This window comes from Lineus longissimus, chromosome 1 (genome assembly GCF_910592395.1).
Source record: "Lineus longissimus chromosome 1, tnLinLong1.2, whole genome shotgun sequence".
NCBI lineage: Eukaryota > Metazoa > Nemertea > Pilidiophora > Heteronemertea > Lineidae > Lineus > Lineus longissimus.
In genome coordinates this window covers 24,910,482-24,928,504 of record NC_088308.1, presented here as the reverse complement: position 1 = coordinate 24,928,504, position 18,023 = coordinate 24,910,482, and the positions used below count along the sequence as shown (strand labels likewise).

At 40.1% G+C, this 18,023-nt stretch overlaps 1 protein-coding gene across 8 annotated transcripts in view; it reads left to right on the top strand.

Annotated features, from left to right (window-relative positions):
- LOC135493662 (titin-like) overlaps positions 1 to 18,023 on the top strand; it is a 134,793-nt gene that overhangs the window by 38,224 nt on the left and 78,546 nt on the right. For 7 of the 8 annotated variants that reach the window (XM_064781204.1, XM_064781195.1, XM_064781187.1 and 4 more), the window contains 5 exons: positions 1,412 to 1,500; positions 3,887 to 4,297; positions 14,342 to 14,541; positions 15,469 to 15,486; positions 17,668 to 17,892. In XM_064781204.1, the coding sequence (XP_064637274.1) occupies positions 1,412 to 1,500; positions 3,887 to 4,297; positions 14,342 to 14,541; positions 15,469 to 15,486; positions 17,668 to 17,892 (943 nt within the window). The remainder of the gene's footprint in view (positions 1 to 1,411; positions 1,501 to 3,886; positions 4,298 to 14,341; positions 14,542 to 15,468; positions 15,487 to 17,667; positions 17,893 to 18,023) is intronic. The other variant, XM_064781214.1, reaches the window with a different exon arrangement.

Genomic DNA, 18,023 nt, shown 5'->3' with positions numbered 1-18,023 from the left:
TTCATGGCGTGTTGGAGGTAAAAAAATGACATTAACTATAGCTAATGATTTATCAACGCTTCGAGGATTAACGCATGTGCTGAGAAAATTGTCGCCATTGTCATCTTCAGATTGTCCAATCAGATTGCATAGGCGCAGGTGGAATGCTGCGTATTTCATGCCCTAAATCACAATAGCTGAGAAAAAATGCCTGAAACCATCTCACTGCATCTGCGATGCTGCACTTTTAGGCCATACATTATAGTCGGCTCTTCTTTGCTAGTCTTGGTCTTATCTTGTCTTCAGTGTTTGTGTCTAAGTCACTAACAAGCTCAATTAATGGTCACCATGTGAAGGTTCAAGCCATTGACACTACTTCATGAGATAGTTACATCAAGTTGTCTTGTTGGGAGGAAAAAGGTTATGAAAATGACATCATGGGATAGGGCTCTTGAGCTTTCTTTGGGGGATTGTTACAAGTACCATACACAGTCTTGGCTGAAGTCTTTTACAAACATGCAAAGTGTTTTCTGTATGATTTGCTTCATCCAGAAATAAAGGCAGACAATTAAACTCATCTGGTTGATATGCGAAATGTTTTCCTCCTTCAGTCAGTTCAAAATGTTGAACAATTTTTGACTTTGAAAAATCTGAATTCACCATGGTAAATCTCAATTCACCATGGTTTCACCATGGTGAATTGGGATTCATTTTTGTAAGTGGGGGAGGGGGGGGGCTGCTGCTTAGTGTTTTCATGTTGGTGCTATCAACTATGCTTCTTCATTCAATCTGGTAGAAATTTCTACATAGAGCATTATAGTGACGAATGTGTAGAATTATTAGCCGTTGCGGTGAAATAATTCTGTAGGAAAAATCAAATCTTTCAGTACAGGATCCGTGATTCAGCGTTTGATTATTTTGATTTTTCGTAATTTTTTTGCCACAGGAAACTATTCAACTGCCGATGCAAACGAGCCTGTACATTTTTTCTTTCATTTCTCGCAAACGAATAGCAATTTGATTACGTGGCGTAAAACTCATAAGTTGTCCACTTGATTGGATCCAATGACGCAGCTCGGTGCTGGAGTGTTTGCTGTAGAGAAGAGAGAGCGTAATGATCTAATCTCTTAGAACAATTTCATGGATTTTATGCATTGGAGTGCTTTACTTGTGCAGCAGCTTGTGGCTTTAAGAAACGAGCGAGATGATTTATTTGCGGTTGTAAAAAACAGAAAATGACACTTTAGCAAGTGCAGTGGCTTCATTTGAAGGCATGATACAGGTTCATTTGCGTCAAGATCGAATGCAGGTTTAATAATTTTCTGTCTATTTCTGATGTGTTTATCCTTTGATATTGGAATCGTCTGCACTTTGCGTGGGCTCCTCCGTTCCTACATCGATGCTAATTTTGTTTTTTCTTAATTATCTACAGGTGAAGACACAATTCTCGGCGATCAGTCATATTATCTCCAAGATAATGAGATGAAATACATGCACGATGATTCCATCGTCTCCCAACAGGTAAGCCCGTATCTATTTCACTACCATTTAATCTCATCACTGTATTTTGGTTCACTTAAATTTTCATATTTCACCAAATTTTAAGGTCATTCCCAAAGTTCAAGGTCTCTTTAAATGTCATAACTTTTTGAGATATCTTATTGCCATGTATCATTGTGTATAAAGGCATGCGATGCAAGTTCCAACATCTAACTTGATGAATTTATGACATTTTTCATGATGTGTCCAGATCAATCCATTGCTCCATCATTTTCATGTGCAATGAAAGCATTCGGCCACATTAGTATCTTTAGAAAGTGTACATGACAAGAAAGCCTTGAGCTGCATGGGCAGATTGCATGTGGTCTATAATAGAGATAATGTCCTTGTAGATATCTCTATCTTTGGTGCTACTACATGTGTATGGTGTTCCAAAAAAGAACAACAACAATAGCTCTGGAGTACACTTTTTCGTGAACCATCTGAATACATATTTTGTTGAAAAGATTTGTTCAGTAGAATTCCATGCCTAATGAGAAAGTTGGATGTGAACATAAAACCCTTGAAACAACTAAATGTACTTGTCTCGGGAATAAGTTTGAAATTTGGTTGAAGTTTCTCCTAAATATTTGCCAGTGGTTGGTAGTGGTCACCCCACCGTCACCCTAAGTGTAATGTTGTCACTTGAAGTTCACCCAATCCTTTGCTTGAATTTAGTTGAAATGTCTCAATTACGTTGACACCTTCTTGGGAGGGTTTTGTCGTGTCACAGTAGAATATCCTGGCCTTCATTTCGAAGTACAAATGACAAAGAAACTTGGCCCTTCACTTCATGCCTTTCTTACCACAATTTTGAGATTTTGCCAGTTTGATTGAAGCACTGATGTCTTATTTGTCCTGTTGACATCTATTCGACAAACTGTTTGAGACAATTACAGCTTTAGTTGTCTTCCTACATGGGATGTTTCAACTATTGTTGTATTCTCCTGTGTACATTTCATACGGGCATGATTATGGAAATTACAATATTGTGTTTGTAGCACACTTGAACAAACACTTTCAAGTTAAGAGGAAGCGTTCATGCAATAGTGCTCTGAGCCATGCCACATGGCGATAATGGAAGATATTGTGCGACAGTATTTTCTTGTGAGAGCATATGGAAGAGATACATGTTATGCTGTAAGAAGTATGGACTGAAATATCGGTCTGATAACGTCGTGACGTAATGTACTACAAATGCATGACATCTGTCATTGCCACTATGCTGTGGGGATCCATTTAACGCCATAGAATGGTATCTCTCCACAGCAAAATGGTTAAGAACTAAAGGCGTAGGTTGCTTAGTGTTTACAAGTGATTTTGAGAAATATATATTAGTTAACATAGCACATCAATTTTCACTTGGAAATCTAGGACCTCAGTGCTTCAACTTGGGTTGTTCAAATAAATCGCAATGGCCTATCAAATAAAGTTGATGTAAAAAGGTTTTCAACCACGTAAAAAAACTCCCTCTGTGCCATTGAGAGGTCTCCCTGTTATTTCTCGATCAAACTGGTGCAATTTGAATACTTCTGAAACTTTTCTTTTGTCTGTCATCTCTCAACTTTCCACTCAAACTCTCAAGTTTGTTCAACCTTACCATGTCAAAATCACCTGTATGTACTGATATGTAAACAGCATATCGCTCTTCAGGGGATTTTGTCATTCTTGGGTGAAACAGACCTATCTCTGATTTTCTTGATATGAATGATCTTGATGTGTTTCTGTCACATAGTTGTGCTGCCTGTTCCTTCCGACAACATTCTCTGTCGAATTCTCGTCTTTTCTTTTCCGATTTCTTCTCTTTCTATTGATTGTGCACCCATGTATTTTGTTGTGTGGAGATTCCCCCAGCTTCCCGTGTCCTTCCATGCCATAAAGGAAGCAATCTGTTGAATAATTTTGGAAAGGTGTTTTTGATCGTGACAGATTGGAGATGTATTCCTATTACTTTTAAAAGCATGGGTGTAAAGAACACCATATGTTAATTCCTCCAGTTGTCATTATCGTGGTTTTGAGAATTCTGCCAAGTTCTGTTTTGAAAAACAAACATTTTGGCATGTCTTCACCTAAATGATTATGTGAGGAAAGATCAAATTTCATAAAGGCTTGATATGATCCTCATGATATGTTGTTGTTGAAGAAGTTTAATCATATCAAGCCTGCTTTTTGAGCCGGAAGGAATACCTGAAATTAACCTTCGAATTTGTAAATTTGGGAGGAAACTATGGAAGGACCGTTGATTGACTTTGTGATAACTCACCTGGTGGAATCTCCATCCTATCTGTCCAAAGCATGGCCCGTCGGGCTCCTGTTCAGTGTTGTATGTTTAGTTATAGTTTTCTTCTGGCTTTGTTGTGTACATCAGACGCACCAATTAGATGAGTTCAACACATCGGTGCCCTCGATGGGCTACGAAGAGACGCAGTTCCACTTCGGCAAGGCTGACCAACATGTGGATACAAAGGCACCGAAAGCGCAAGCGACTATGGACGGCTCCTTCGAACGACCTGTCGTCTCCGCCACTATGCAATCTGGCCTTGAGAGCCAGGCACCGATGAACGGCTTGCTTGAAGAGCCCGTTACACGTGCAAATCAATCTGGGCTCCAGAGCCAGCCGAATGCCCAGTTTTACGGCAGGGCTGATCAGAATGTGGATACAATGGCGCCCAATGCGCAAGTGACGATGAGCATGAACGGGTCGTTCGAACAGCCGCCCGCTACCTTGAACCTGCAGTCAGGCCATGAGCACATACCGTCGGCGTCATTCACGGATGAGGTAAAACCAGAGAATTTTTACTGGGGAATTTTGGATCTGGGTCCCTTCTCTTGTCAATATTATACAAACTTCCATTAGATGAGGTCAAAATTAAATGGGTCAAAACTTGTGTTACTTCAGTTGAAGCTTCACATTTGGTCGTGACCTGATTAGTGTGATGGTTCTCACCGGGAGGAGTAGAAAATACTAAATGCTCCAGGGAGTTTCTAGGATACCGTTGACTGGCAATATTGGAAAATAGTTTCCCATATTGTCTCTGTTATTTTGCAAAACGGATGACATCCTGATCTAGGGGCCATTGTATTGATAGTCATTTGTTTACTTTGCTAATTGCCTTGTGTTTCCAAATATTGATTTTCATATTCACCTGGTGATGTAAGATATTATTTGTCGTCTTTTTTGACTACATACTGGCCTACAGTGCCATTAGCAGCAAAACTCATTTGACAAATAGTCAGAGGTGACATAAGGGAATTGAAAAGCTGTTAAAAACTTATAATTGGTATTTTCACAGCCATTACATTATGACAGACTGATGGCACCGGATAAACAATCAAAAATATCAGCACTTTACTTTTGTTTGTCCGTTCACTTGAACGATGGTTATGAATTTACCCCTATTTTGACGTCATCTGAATATGTATCATAATTTCTATAAAGTTCTGTGATCCCTACCTTGTATAAATCCTTTTCCGTTAGGGGAATGAGATGGTGTGTTTAATACAAATTGATTTCTTTTGTATTGAGATAAATAAAATGTTCTTTCTCTGATGTTACAATAATGTCCTTATCGGTTTTGGGTGTAATTACTTCATATTGCCATGCCCTTGCAGATATGAATCAATCTCGGCAAAAATTTCTCTCACATAGTGCTGCCCCAATGGTACTGTGAGCCCCATAGAATGAAGAACATTCCAAGACTACTGAAAGCCAGAGAAAGGTCCAGCTTGAGGAGCTGGTGCCTTGGGCAACAGTCCAGCAAACTATCAAAAAGTATCGTAATTGGAGAGCAGGCCGGATTTGACATACCGGTACCCCTGTAATATGTCAGCCTTCGACCTTGTCCCCAGAGCGCTTCTGCTGTATATAGTGTACAAAACTTTATGTACAGATCCACTTAAATGCTCTGGGGACATGGTCAGCAGTAAATGCATAAATGGAGTCTGCAGTATTGGAAAAACCAAAATAACTGACTCCATGGACATAATTGTTGAATAATATTAGAGAAAGTACCTGATACCATATTGGTGAGTACGTGAGTGAAATTTATTGTCGTTCATCCATCTTAAGAGAAATATGTCCCTAGGAAGCATCTTGAGATATAGCATGCACTCCAATGGCCAACTATCTTAGACTGGCTTCTCTATCTACCAATTGTCTCATGATTTATGCAGGAGTTGGTGGCATGTCTCACAGATAAGCGCTGGCAAAAGCAAGGTGTGGAATATGGCCAATTTCCCACAAATCAATGTGTGCATGGTGACAAAATGATGATAAAACATCCCCTATATTTTTAGTTCTTTCTTAATTTGATGGTAAGTGTTGAAGTGTTGAAGTGGTTGAGTGAAATATTTTTTAGAAATTTGTTTTCCTTAGAGATTGTCTTACAAGTTGCATTTTTGCCACGTTTGTCTTGAGATTTGCCACTTCCCCACCAGAACTTGGGTCTATAAATATATAGCTTTTTCAGGGTGAAATTGACTGTTGGGACTGATGGTCATACGTTTTGGGAAAAAGTGGAGCAAAAATATGTAGTGTCGACATTGTATAATATGTGGAGTTTACTGCTACAGGCTATTCCAGAGCTCTTTCCTGTACCCTGAGTGATTCTATAATCATCAAATGCAGCCTTCTCTAAAAAAATAGTTTCCTTAAAACGATATCCATCGGTCCTAACGAGTTAATGGATGAATCGTGTGAGAGGATATGACAGTTATCCGGCTCTTGAATCTTCTTTGATGTTTAATCATAGCATCTGCCACAAGGGGACGCCTTGTATCTGTGTATGAAAAGAATGCTCGTCATGAATTTGGTATGAATCTCATACACAGTGATTGTTATCCTACAGAAACCAGCACATAGGTTGGTGCATAAAATTCATCAACGACAGGGCCATAGTACTCTATATAAATAGGGATTTTCAATTTATCATGTTTGAATTCATGATCAGTTGTTGTACCCAGATATTAGCCCATTTCTGTGAGTATTTGGATGTTGTCTGCATGACTCTGATGAATGCGTGCTCCACCTGATCACAAACTTCTGCTGATGTACTAGAGAGGATAAATATTTTGATAAGATCCCTTATTAGCCCAACTAGGCTGAGAGTGTGATTGAGAGTGTTTCATAAGCTCTGAATGGTCGTGATTCTATTGATTTTATAGGCCTCTCATGTTATATTTAGGCCAGGGTGCCTTATAATAATTGCTCTAGAAGTGATGGTTGTCCTGGTGGTATAAGTTTGCCTTTGTACCTTCAGGATGGTGTGTTGGCTTTTTGACCTTCTTTTTCCATTAACTTGATTTTCACTTGACTTAGTTTCATTGGTCAGAAAATGAAGAAGCATCCCCATTGCCCAGGAACCCATCCATCTTGGAAAGATTTAAATATCAAAATGGCTGCTGTGTCGGCCATCTTGCATTTCATGTCAATATAAGGATTGTCCTCACCCTGTGCATACCAATTATTCAGTGTATTCAATGGTATTTCCACTTGCATCTAGCTCAGACAAATCCAATGATACTTCCTGTTGACACTGAAATCTCGATCCAATTCTATAAACCAAAATTGCATTTTCTTTGTGAGATGAAATCTAATATATGGTGCACCTGAAGTTAATCAAGCTAATAGTTGTTATGATTTGTGGATGATTGCAATGTTCATGTCTGCTCTGAATCATCTGTGAAGTATGCACCTGATCAGAAGACTGATGGGGAACGATTAGGATGGGTAACTGTAAATTATCAAAGATGGAGAAATAGAAAGGAACATGTAGAAACATTATAAAATGCATTACCATTGCCTTCTAGTACTGCGTCAGATGTATGGTTGAGGAAAGCAGCTGACATTTTGAACTTCTGTGACATTACACTGTGACAAATGACTATGGCTTGTGGACCCCCTAGAACCACCATACCCCACAAAGAAATGTGATACAGGTTGGTTTTGTTCACTGCCATTATTAAAACGGAGGGACTGAAATTCTTGTTTTGATTGTTAGAAAGTATAGATGGCAGCTGTAGCACAATTGGGTGTTGTCCCAGTGTCGGCTTGCATGAATAAAAATAATACCAGGATGTCTGGTACATTGTGAGAGTTATACCAGGCCCGACATCCTCTCTTCCTGATTTATAATGTCATGGTCATTACTGCACAATCATTACATTCCAGAAAAATGTCCTAGTTTTGTGACCTCACTGATATATGACTTTCAGTCAATATTTGTGGCTGGTCTTGGTTCTTGGCCGCACATCTCATTTCGATTGCTCATTACCCTTGGCTATGTTATGTCTCTGTGTATCAATGGCAAAATGGCATCAGTCTGTCACAGCCTAATCAACTGTAATCAACGATTGCGTGACAACAACATTAAATTATTACCAAGTACTTTGAATAAATTATCGAGGGGTCCTAAACAGCAAACATGAAAGTGATGTGATGCTGGCCTTGTTCAAGCTTTTGGTTTTACATCAATTGCCAGATCTGTTTCCTGTGGGCTTTGATCATTCTGTGAATTCATAATGGGTAGTGATGGGTACATCTATCATCCTGTCAGTTAGAATCCCATGTTGATGCTTTTTCATTTCACAGAATACAAAAGTGGCCATCTATTCATACAGGTTCAGATGGCAAAAAGAGCATGTTTAGCATGCATAGGTCGCTTTTAAGTGCATGAAAAGCTGCACTGGAAAGCTGTTCAAATCCTCGGAGAATAGCAGTTCCATTTCTGAAAGTTACAGTCCATGATTTTTAAAACCCCTTACTTCCATACCTGCTGCCTGTAAAAAGTGACCCGCCCATGATTGACTGAAGTTTTTAGATTGGTTGTGAGGGACCTGTCAAAGCGTGACAAGATCATGTGCAATGATTCTTGCTGATTTTGTGGATGGAGAGTCATAAATGTCAAAATTTTGACATATTTACTGGGCCACATTATTTGCTACCCACTTTCATTATAGTCCACCATTGAAACTAGATAAGATGGCACGCCATTAATGGCACTATTTCATTTCGATCTACACTGTTTAATTGGGTTCCCTGCTGAGACTGTTAACCACACCGTGATATTAGAGTAAGCATAGGAACTCATAGACAGTTGTGGCTTCTGGTTGTTGACACAACTCCTCCAAACTATTGATGACAGACTGTCCTCATGAACTATCTTCATGAACTATCTTCATGACCTGTAACCTCTGAAGGCCAGAGCAGTGGGAGTGTTGAAGAGCAGGAGTAAGGAAGTAGGGGAGGGTTTGTCAGCTAGTGTGGTGATTTCTGGAATAGAAACGGTAGGTGTGTGAGAAAGATCTCGGATATCATGGTTGTGCATTCTTGATCTATTCTGCTGTGTCATTTTAATGGTGTTAATTTGTGCTACATGTACCACTGTATATTGGCTGTGACGACTCCATCATGTTCGTGTATGTGTGTGTGTGTAGGCAATATATATGTATGCTGGCCATCTGTCATGCGTTGTATCGGTGCCCTGCATAGCTGGGTCAATATATATGTGGGGTCTGTTTCAGCCACTCGAGTTGTGGGTATAGAGTATCGTCTTGTCAAGTGTTATGAAACAAATCAAGAGATTTCATTAAGTTATATTACTTTTAGCAGATGTCTACTCAGTGTAGTATGCAGAACCAATACTGCACCACTCCACACTTTTGAGAATTATTCGCTTCTTCCGGATGCCCAGCTAATAGTGATGTTGTCCATACATCGCTAGTTACCATGGTTGCATTATGCAATACTGTCAACGAACTGAAAAATCAAAAGTCATAGCTTGAGATCGAAAGGCCAAATGTCAAGTACATGTTCCAGCTATCTCTGTAGACTTTGATCCCTCAAATAGCATCGTCTGCTACCTCAGCATCTAGTATTTGGTGTTCTGGGAGAGATCAGACCATATCAGTTGCGACCTCCGTGAATCATGTCGGGGGGGGGGGGGGGGCAGTGTTCAGTATACATCAAAGTGTCCAATTAAGTCTTAAATTGACTTGAATGATTTGGTTTCATTAGCAGCAGGTATCAAGCGACACACTGACTTTAAATGTCCTCTTCTGGAAATATCTAGTTTACATGTAGGCCAATTAAACATGTGTGATCATGTTATAAGGTGTCCTTAAATGACATGTCATGCTGGGTATCTTTATTCTTTGATCAAATCCTAGAAGTTACTCAAGTCATAATACATCCCCTTTGATACCTTTGTCAGTCTATTTTGGGCAATGGTGTCAGTACATCTTCTCCTATGAGCCTCCTGCCGTGCAGATTGTACTGTCAACACAGGCAAAGTGTCTTCAGGCCTTTCAGATTTTCATTGCAGCAAGAAAGATTGACATTCTTCAACTACAAAAAGCAAACAACCATGTTCATAGCAGACATCACTTTCTAGAGAACTTGATTGTGATTAAGAACTTACAGCACCCTTGATGAGCATAGGAGTCCATCATGTTTGAAGATATGTCACTTTAAAGTAAACTATAAGGTTCTACACCCTTTAAAGTCGTAACCTTAACTATGGAGTATGGTATTTGTCATACTGCAGATACAGTCATCTTCTGCATTCTCAAGACAGTAAAAAGCATCATTGCACATTGGAGAGACAGACCTTTCATGAGTTATTGATACAGTGTATATATAGGCTATTATCATTTCTGAGGAAGTAAATTACCACCATACCAGTCAACTTGAACCTCATGATGTTGTGGCAATTAAAACTTCTTTATAGTCCCAATTTCCTTGATATAAAACATTAGCAATTTGATGGCTTTAACTCTTTCATTTTATGGTAGTGGTGGATCCAGGACAGTTATTGTCCATGAAGGCATGTTCGAGGGTGAGGTTTGGGATGTAGGCCTATCATTTAGGTTCTTCAGGGCAGGGGATACTTGGCTTGCACGTACACTGTGATGCATATTGAAAATTGCAGAGTGCATACATTCTATGATAGGCTAAACTCTAAAAAAAGTTGATATGGGCCCCTAATATTTTTGTAACTCTTGTGGTCTGTTGACTTTCTGTTCATCTTATCTGTTGTGATAGCCCACTAGCCTATATTTTTGAGTAGGCCTTGGGCTATCCTGCATTAAATTCCACATTGGGAAGTGTCCCATAAAATGTCAAATGACCCCAATTATCAGGTCATTGAAAATATTGATGTTGGCCTGTGTTTCACTGAGAATTATGTGACATTCAGACATGCCGCTTTCCTTTTATCCTTGTGTCCTTGTGCAGGCACTTCACTTGGCATTTGATTCAAGTGCTGATGATGAAAATGCTTGTGTAGTTCTGTCAGCTTGTGTCATCCACTGGATGAAAGTCTATGGTTGGTAGTTCCATTGATTTGATCAATGAAGAGTCACGGGGGGGGGGGGGGGGGGGGGCGGTAGGCTAGAAAAGGACTTGAGAGCCCTTATACTGCGCTATGACTAAAGTTTCACTCTGGGAAGGCTACCAAGTTATTCAAATGGAAATAATCCCATCTTAGCATGTTTAAAATAATACTTCATGGCTTGTTAACCAAGTCATATCAACAGGGGGAAGGCTGTACACTTCCACGTAGGCTACATGTACCTTGGATAAATACTTCAGTTGCAGGTGGATTGAGTATGTAGGTGGATTATGTAAGAGATTATGTATCAGAAGTTGGTTGTCTGGTTCTGGAGGAATTGGATGTAGATAGGCTAGGTGAACATTGAGGAGGAGGCTACAGAGCTCTTGACCTGTACAGTTGCACTACTCTATTGGACTAGACAATGTAAGATGTTGTAGAAATATTCTAAGCTGATTGTTACAGAGGTTATTGTGTCTGGAAAGGCGTGGTACGTCGGTGAATAGATTCTAACTGGGACTAACCATCTGTATTCTGGACCATCAAGTATCTATATAGTGTTTCTGCTTGCTTTCTGAAATTCTAAAATTCTGACCAACTCAGATCTCAGAGGATCGCACACCCATCATTGGAAGTGCAAATCTCCCTTTTGAACTTTGTTTGCTGCATGTACTTTTGGTTCGGTATCCGGAGTTGCAAACCCACTGGAATGCTTTCCATGCTAGGGGATATATTGTAATGTTATGCCAAATTGTTCATTCATAATGTTAGTCAACATTTCGTATTGACACGAAGTTATACTGAACAGTATACATTTGGAAAGTGCTATCAACGGCCTGTTACAGACATTCGGGGGTAAATAATGTCTGGGGAGAAGGGTTATGTGTCAGCCCTTGTTGGCTAGCTTTGTAATAACTTGCCACAAGTGTTGTCCAGTAGCTTGAACATGCATCATGACAGTAGCATGTTGCATTGGTTTGGAGAGGCAAGAGATATCAATTTGGACAGAATAACCCTGCATTGATGCTGCCAAATTTGCCCTTGGTAATTACATACCATTGAGTAATGGAACACCTATCAATGGTGTTCCCCTATCCCTTGTCTTTTTGATGAGTTTTGCACATGGTGGTGCGTCAAATGGATGATCGCATGATCTGACAAAATGGTGGCCTTGACGATCACACTTTCTTACGTCTTATCAGCTATGCTTTTGATCTGCGGCAACAGTGTATTGTCGAAGCTAGGTGATGCAATTGATCAAAGATAATTGATAGTCTTATTTGGATGAAATACCAATAATCTAAAACATGGCTCAATAACTGAAATCCATCGTACTCTTTGCTCTGGCATTGACCCTTCCAAGAAGAATCTACCAGCATGGCCCTTCGTATCGATTTATACCTCCATGCATCTTATCTGTTAGGTGCCATATTGTTTTCATATCCATATTTTGTCAGGCGTCTGATGCCGGTCCCCTTGTGTCTCATGATCTCAAGGTTAATCGTCTCCTCATCACATTGTGTATGATCAGTTTCCATGGAAACAACGCTTCTAACAGAGCCCTTTGTTGCATATTCTTTTGCAGGAAAAGACAGTTTTAACTAAAGGGTACAAAATAAGATGTCACAAGGCACCACCTGATCAGTTTGAGAGGCTCAAAAACCTCCCTATCTGGAATTAAGCGCATTTCCTATTTTGCTCTTCTAGCAAATCAGCTGGAATCGTATTAGGCTACTATAGACCCTTTTGTTTTTACGAGCTGATTTTTATTGTCACAAAAGTTTTTATTACATTTAAAGTGGACAAATTCTCCAATAAAGCCAAACATGGAGTATCAACTCATGGGTACTTGGCGTCACCACGGTTGAAGGTGATCTGACCAGGGACATATATTCATCATAGTGAAACCTCATATGCTCATCAGGGCTAAACGGAACCCTCCAAGTTTCATTAGCAAGCTCGATAATGAGCAGCCCTACACCTACCCCACCACCTTTCTGCTTCCATTGTCAGTAGGGTTGGTTAGCTCTAATTGTATCCAGCCTGGAGCAAATTGAGCCTATTGTCATGGCTCGTGTCCCTGGCATGCATTGTACCGACTCACAACATCGCCAACAGATGTGTGTGGATTTGACGCGGTACTTGTTGTGGAAAAATAGTGGTCAGCGCAAAATCAAGGATTACATTGCAAAACGGATAGTTTGAAAAAACGGATAGTTTGAAAAAATACCCATAACGTGGATATTCAATGGATAATTTGCACTAATGAGGTTTGGCTTTTATCATCATTTTTCTGGCATCTGCGCAAAGGTTCATGAATTGACATTGGGATAATGGCTGGGGCTCATAATGGTCTTTGTGCAGGGGTTTATATGTGAAGGTTAAACAGGTTTTACCAGGAAGTGGGTTTTCCCATTACACTGCTGTAAAAAAAACTATGAGTTGATGATGTGTTGCTTTTGATTATCGCTGGGTGTTGTGTTTGCCTCTGGTTATTAAAAATCAGCAGCTATCTGGCATGTCTGGTGTCTGATTGCTCTGACAGCCCATGGAAAGAGAAAGTTTTTATCACAATCAATCATTGATCAACAATAGAACAACGATTGGCTATTAATTCGCTGATCAGTAATCTAAAAGTTTGCTAAAATATACAGGAGCAGTTTCCCATTGGATGCATTTTCCATCAGGTTTCTCATGAAATCGCTAAATACTTTCTCTGCTAGATTTCTCCTATGAATGTGTATGCAGCGTACTAAGTGGCCCTGTGGTAGTTGATCCAGCTGTGTACCATTAATCGTGAATATCATATGAATATGATCAGTCTGCTGCAATACTAGAGATTATGGGAGATGGGTTGAGATTTACAGTAATGGATGCATTAAATGTCCATTTAGTGCTGCGTTGTGCCAGAAATGGCCTGGTGTGTTGGGATGCCTAAAGATACCACACTTTGATATTTGAGTGCATCAAGGTCAAGTGTCTGTGCTACCCCTTGATATTTGAGTGCATTGAGGTCAAGTGTGTGCTACCATTAGATAATTAAGTGCATCTAGGTCAAGTGTCTGTGCTACCATTTGATAATTGAGTGCATCGAGGTCAAGTGTCTGATATTTGAGTGCATTGAGGTTAAGTGTCTATGCTACCCCTTGATATCTGAGTGCATCGAGGTCAGGTGGCTGTGCTACCACAGAGTGATATATGAGAGAATCAAAGTCTAGTAACTGTGCTGCTAATTTGATATTTGAATGTGCGAGTGCTACCCTTAGTTTTAGAGTGCATTGAGGCCTAGTGTAAGAAATATCTGTGCTAACATTTGATATTTGACTGCCTTGAAGTCAAGTGTAAGAAATAGCTGTATGTATTCATCCTACCGGTAGGTAGATTAGTCTTGAAACTCATCTGTATTGTCTGAAACAATCTCTGATAGACCAAATGTTGCCAATATTTGATTGTGAAAATGAAAATCTGTTCATTCCTATTTTCTACTTCTTCAGCCACTAGTGGAAGAGAAATTTGACCAAATTGAAGCAAGCCAGGCCTACACCGCTTGGACACCAGCGAATATCGAGATGCACCAGAAACAGCCAACTGCGGCCATGCAGGATGGACGAGAAATGTCCTCATACAGTGGCACCAAGTTCACTCCATACGAACCTGACAACGTCCAGGTGGAAAGGATTCCAGTCTTCTCAGGGTAAGCTTGAAAATGATGACATGTGTAGTTATTTCCCTGTACTTATCTAAAAGTCAAATTTCTCAGACTAGCCTATTGGATATTTGAAGCACTTGGCATGAGTCTGATAGTGTCCTTGGTTTCTCTAAAGCCTTTTGCCTGTGAATGTCACTGTAGTATTCTGTAAGTGCTTGGATTTCCCAGATTATGAGCTCATATTATCAATGTCTTCTGGTCTTAATTCCCCTGCCTTGAGGGACAAGGGATGGCTAATTTTGTCAGGGTCAAGATCAGAGTTGGTTGGCTTCCATTAACATATGCTGGATACTGGATGCCTTGAACTTTCATTCACCCCTCTCATGTTTACATGGGCTAATCTGTGTTGGTAATCAGAGCATTGGTCTGTTCATTCATGCTGGACAGATATTTTTGATTTCCCCTGCAAGTATGCAACTCCACTTGCCATACTTACATGTAAGCTCTGTTTATCATCATACTTGATGAGAGAGTAGGAATATTAGATTGGCCTGATCTCTTTAATAATTGGTGGCCCTTATGACGATTTGGAAAGTTGACCATCCCTTCAAAAGAACACCAAGAGCTGTGACCTCTGACTTCCCCACTACCTTCAGAATTATTTTTGGCATGAGAGGTGACTATTAGTTTCAGTTGCATCTTGGTATGGGCAGTCTTAGATGGCCATCTAACTAAAGTAAATGATGGCTATGAATATATTCAGGGGGAGGGGGGGGGTTGGTAGTGCTTAACAACCATGCTCATAGTATCTGATTGCCTCTAACTGTCACCTTGTGCATTTTCATCAGTTTCGCATGGTGTTAATTGTTCAAAGGGTCCAAACTTGCATAAATTCTTGACCTTTCGGACCCAAACTTGCCTCTGCTTTTACTAATCTGCATTTTCCTTTCATCACCCATTCTTATTTTCTAGCAAACTGAAATGGAAGAGGTAAAGACTGTTATAACACCATGTAGTTCTTCCATCACTGGGTGTTCTTTTCATCAGTATCAGATTCTTCCTTGAAGTTTAGCAGCATTCAGCAGAGTATGGAGTAGGCTCCAATGAGTGCTGTTTGCCTCCCTTGAGAACCCTTGGATTAGGGAGGGCTGTTTTCACGGAAGCAGACATATCACTGAAAACTCAAGCCTGATACTACTTTGATAGTTTCACACTTTTTTCACCGTATGTGTCCTTTTGCTTGAGAAAAAACTCATTGACAATTCTATTCTGTATTTTGCTGATGCCCTTACTTTCAAGGAAGCATTACACTGTAGGCTACAGTGCTTCAGGCACACCGCTAATCATTGCTGTGGTGACAATATTCACCGGGTGTTGTCTTTTTAACTTGATTTGTGACTTGAACTGTGCTGTGGATATAAGTGTTGTATTGTCTCACTTTACTCAATGAATAAAACCTTTTCCATTATTCATGTTGTTCTTGATCTAACTATCAGGTCGTAGGTTAAACTAACGCAATATGTAAAAGTTTTGTGGTTATCATGTTACAGTATATTATAAAAGTTTTTGCATGTTCTCCATCTAAACTAATAAATGCAAATGAAGATCTTTCTTGCTTCGCTGAAAGTTCATATGAAATGTTGGCGGAGTTGTGTACCATAAACTTCGGGGACATTTCTTGTTACGCCTCATTTGCATAGGCTTCGGCTGGCCTAAATATGCCACTTGGGCGATCTCTTCACCCATTGGAGCCAAGAGGCTATAACTCTTGGTATGAAGTCAGGAAAGGTTAATGAGTATACAACTTGATAAATTACCATATAAGTCATGGTATTGGAAAAACCTCATTGTTACGATATATCCTGTTGCATTAGATCTCAGATATCATGGTTATGGGTTCATCTATGGATTTGGCTGGTTCCATGAAAGGGCACTGGTTTGAGGCTCTCCACTGGGATGGGCATCTCAGAAACAACGAATTTGTTATATATGGAAGAGTCCTGTGTCAAGCATGGCGGAATTTGCTCTGAACGCTGCTTATGTATGATTTCAACGGCTAGTACAGTTCAAATGTTACTGTGTGTTGTAAACTTCTAACCTATTTTGTTCAAACTATGACTTGTGATATCTGTTTTGTGTATGAGCCTCTTCTCTCTCAAGAGTTGCACGAGACAAACCCCAGATCCTACATGCATGATACCAGACCTCAATAGAAAACATTACCGGAAGAGAAAGAAAAGAAAAACTGCTTTAGATTCAGACCTGTTGTGTCATTGATTTAACTATACCCTCCCTGCCTCACTCACTCTAGCTGCTGTTCCAGCACAACCATTTAGAGCACAGCTAGTGATAACTTAGATGAGGCTGTAATAGCAGATCTTTCACTGGCACATACATCACATCTTTTAGAGACATGTTTCATATATGACTTCTATAAAGCTTTGTGAAACTTGCCCTGAGCTGTCAGGACGCCTTCTAAACAGCAATAATTGGTATCGTTATATATGGTAGCCCCTCACCCCAAGTTCAAAACCCCTGCCTAAACTGGAGTAAAGGGGGCATTGCGTTCTCAAAGCCTTGTGTGTCAAGGTGATAAATCGTGTGTCGTTTCTTCCAACTATGATAATAGTCTAAAACTCTCTTGATGTGTTAATTTGAATGAATGTTTTCTTACAATTATGAATGACTATTTGCTGCTAATTCTCTGTGTTAATGTACCTGTCTGTCTCAAGATCTCATCTGACTTCGTGCTAGGTAAACCTTATATAAAATCATTTGAAATAACACTGAATAATAAATTCAAGAACAGGAGGCGGGTCTACATTCTATCCTACTAACGCATGTAACGGCAGATTTCTCAATGATGATTACCAAAATTCAGCTGGGAGGATTTTCCAAAATAGAAATATGGACGATTCCATCTGAGACAAAGACTAGCTAGTACAAGTGCTGGTTATCCTTCAATGTTTAACATCTGTCAAGCAAATGTATGCCTTAAGGCCTAAAAACCAACTCTAAACTGCAGAAAGGGGAAAATTTTGTTACATACAATGCATCCTCACCATTATGATCTTAAGCAGCGGCAGAAGTGTTCATCTGTGTGTGGCTTCTTCAATGGAACTTCTGATACCTATTTGACTGTGTATAATGCTCTATCATCTTCTCTTCCAGTTTCCTGATCAGCTTCATGGTAGATGCCCGCGGGGGTGCCATGCGTGGATGCCGCCACCAGGGGGTGCGCATCATCATTCCACCAAGGAAGGCCTCCATGCCGACCCGTGTCACGTGCCGCCTCGTCAAGAAAGAGAAGTTGCTACACCCACCACCAATGATGGAGGGAGAGGGACTGGCTAGCAGGCTGTTGGAGATGGGACCTGTTGGAACCAAATTCTTGGGGTAAGTGTATGAATGGATAAAAGCCTGCTGGGGTATTGCTCGAGTTGTTGAATTACTGATTAGGCTCACAATGTCAAATTCAGTCAGCCACATTTGAGCCAGTTCTTCATCACAAGCGGCTTGAATTGTTG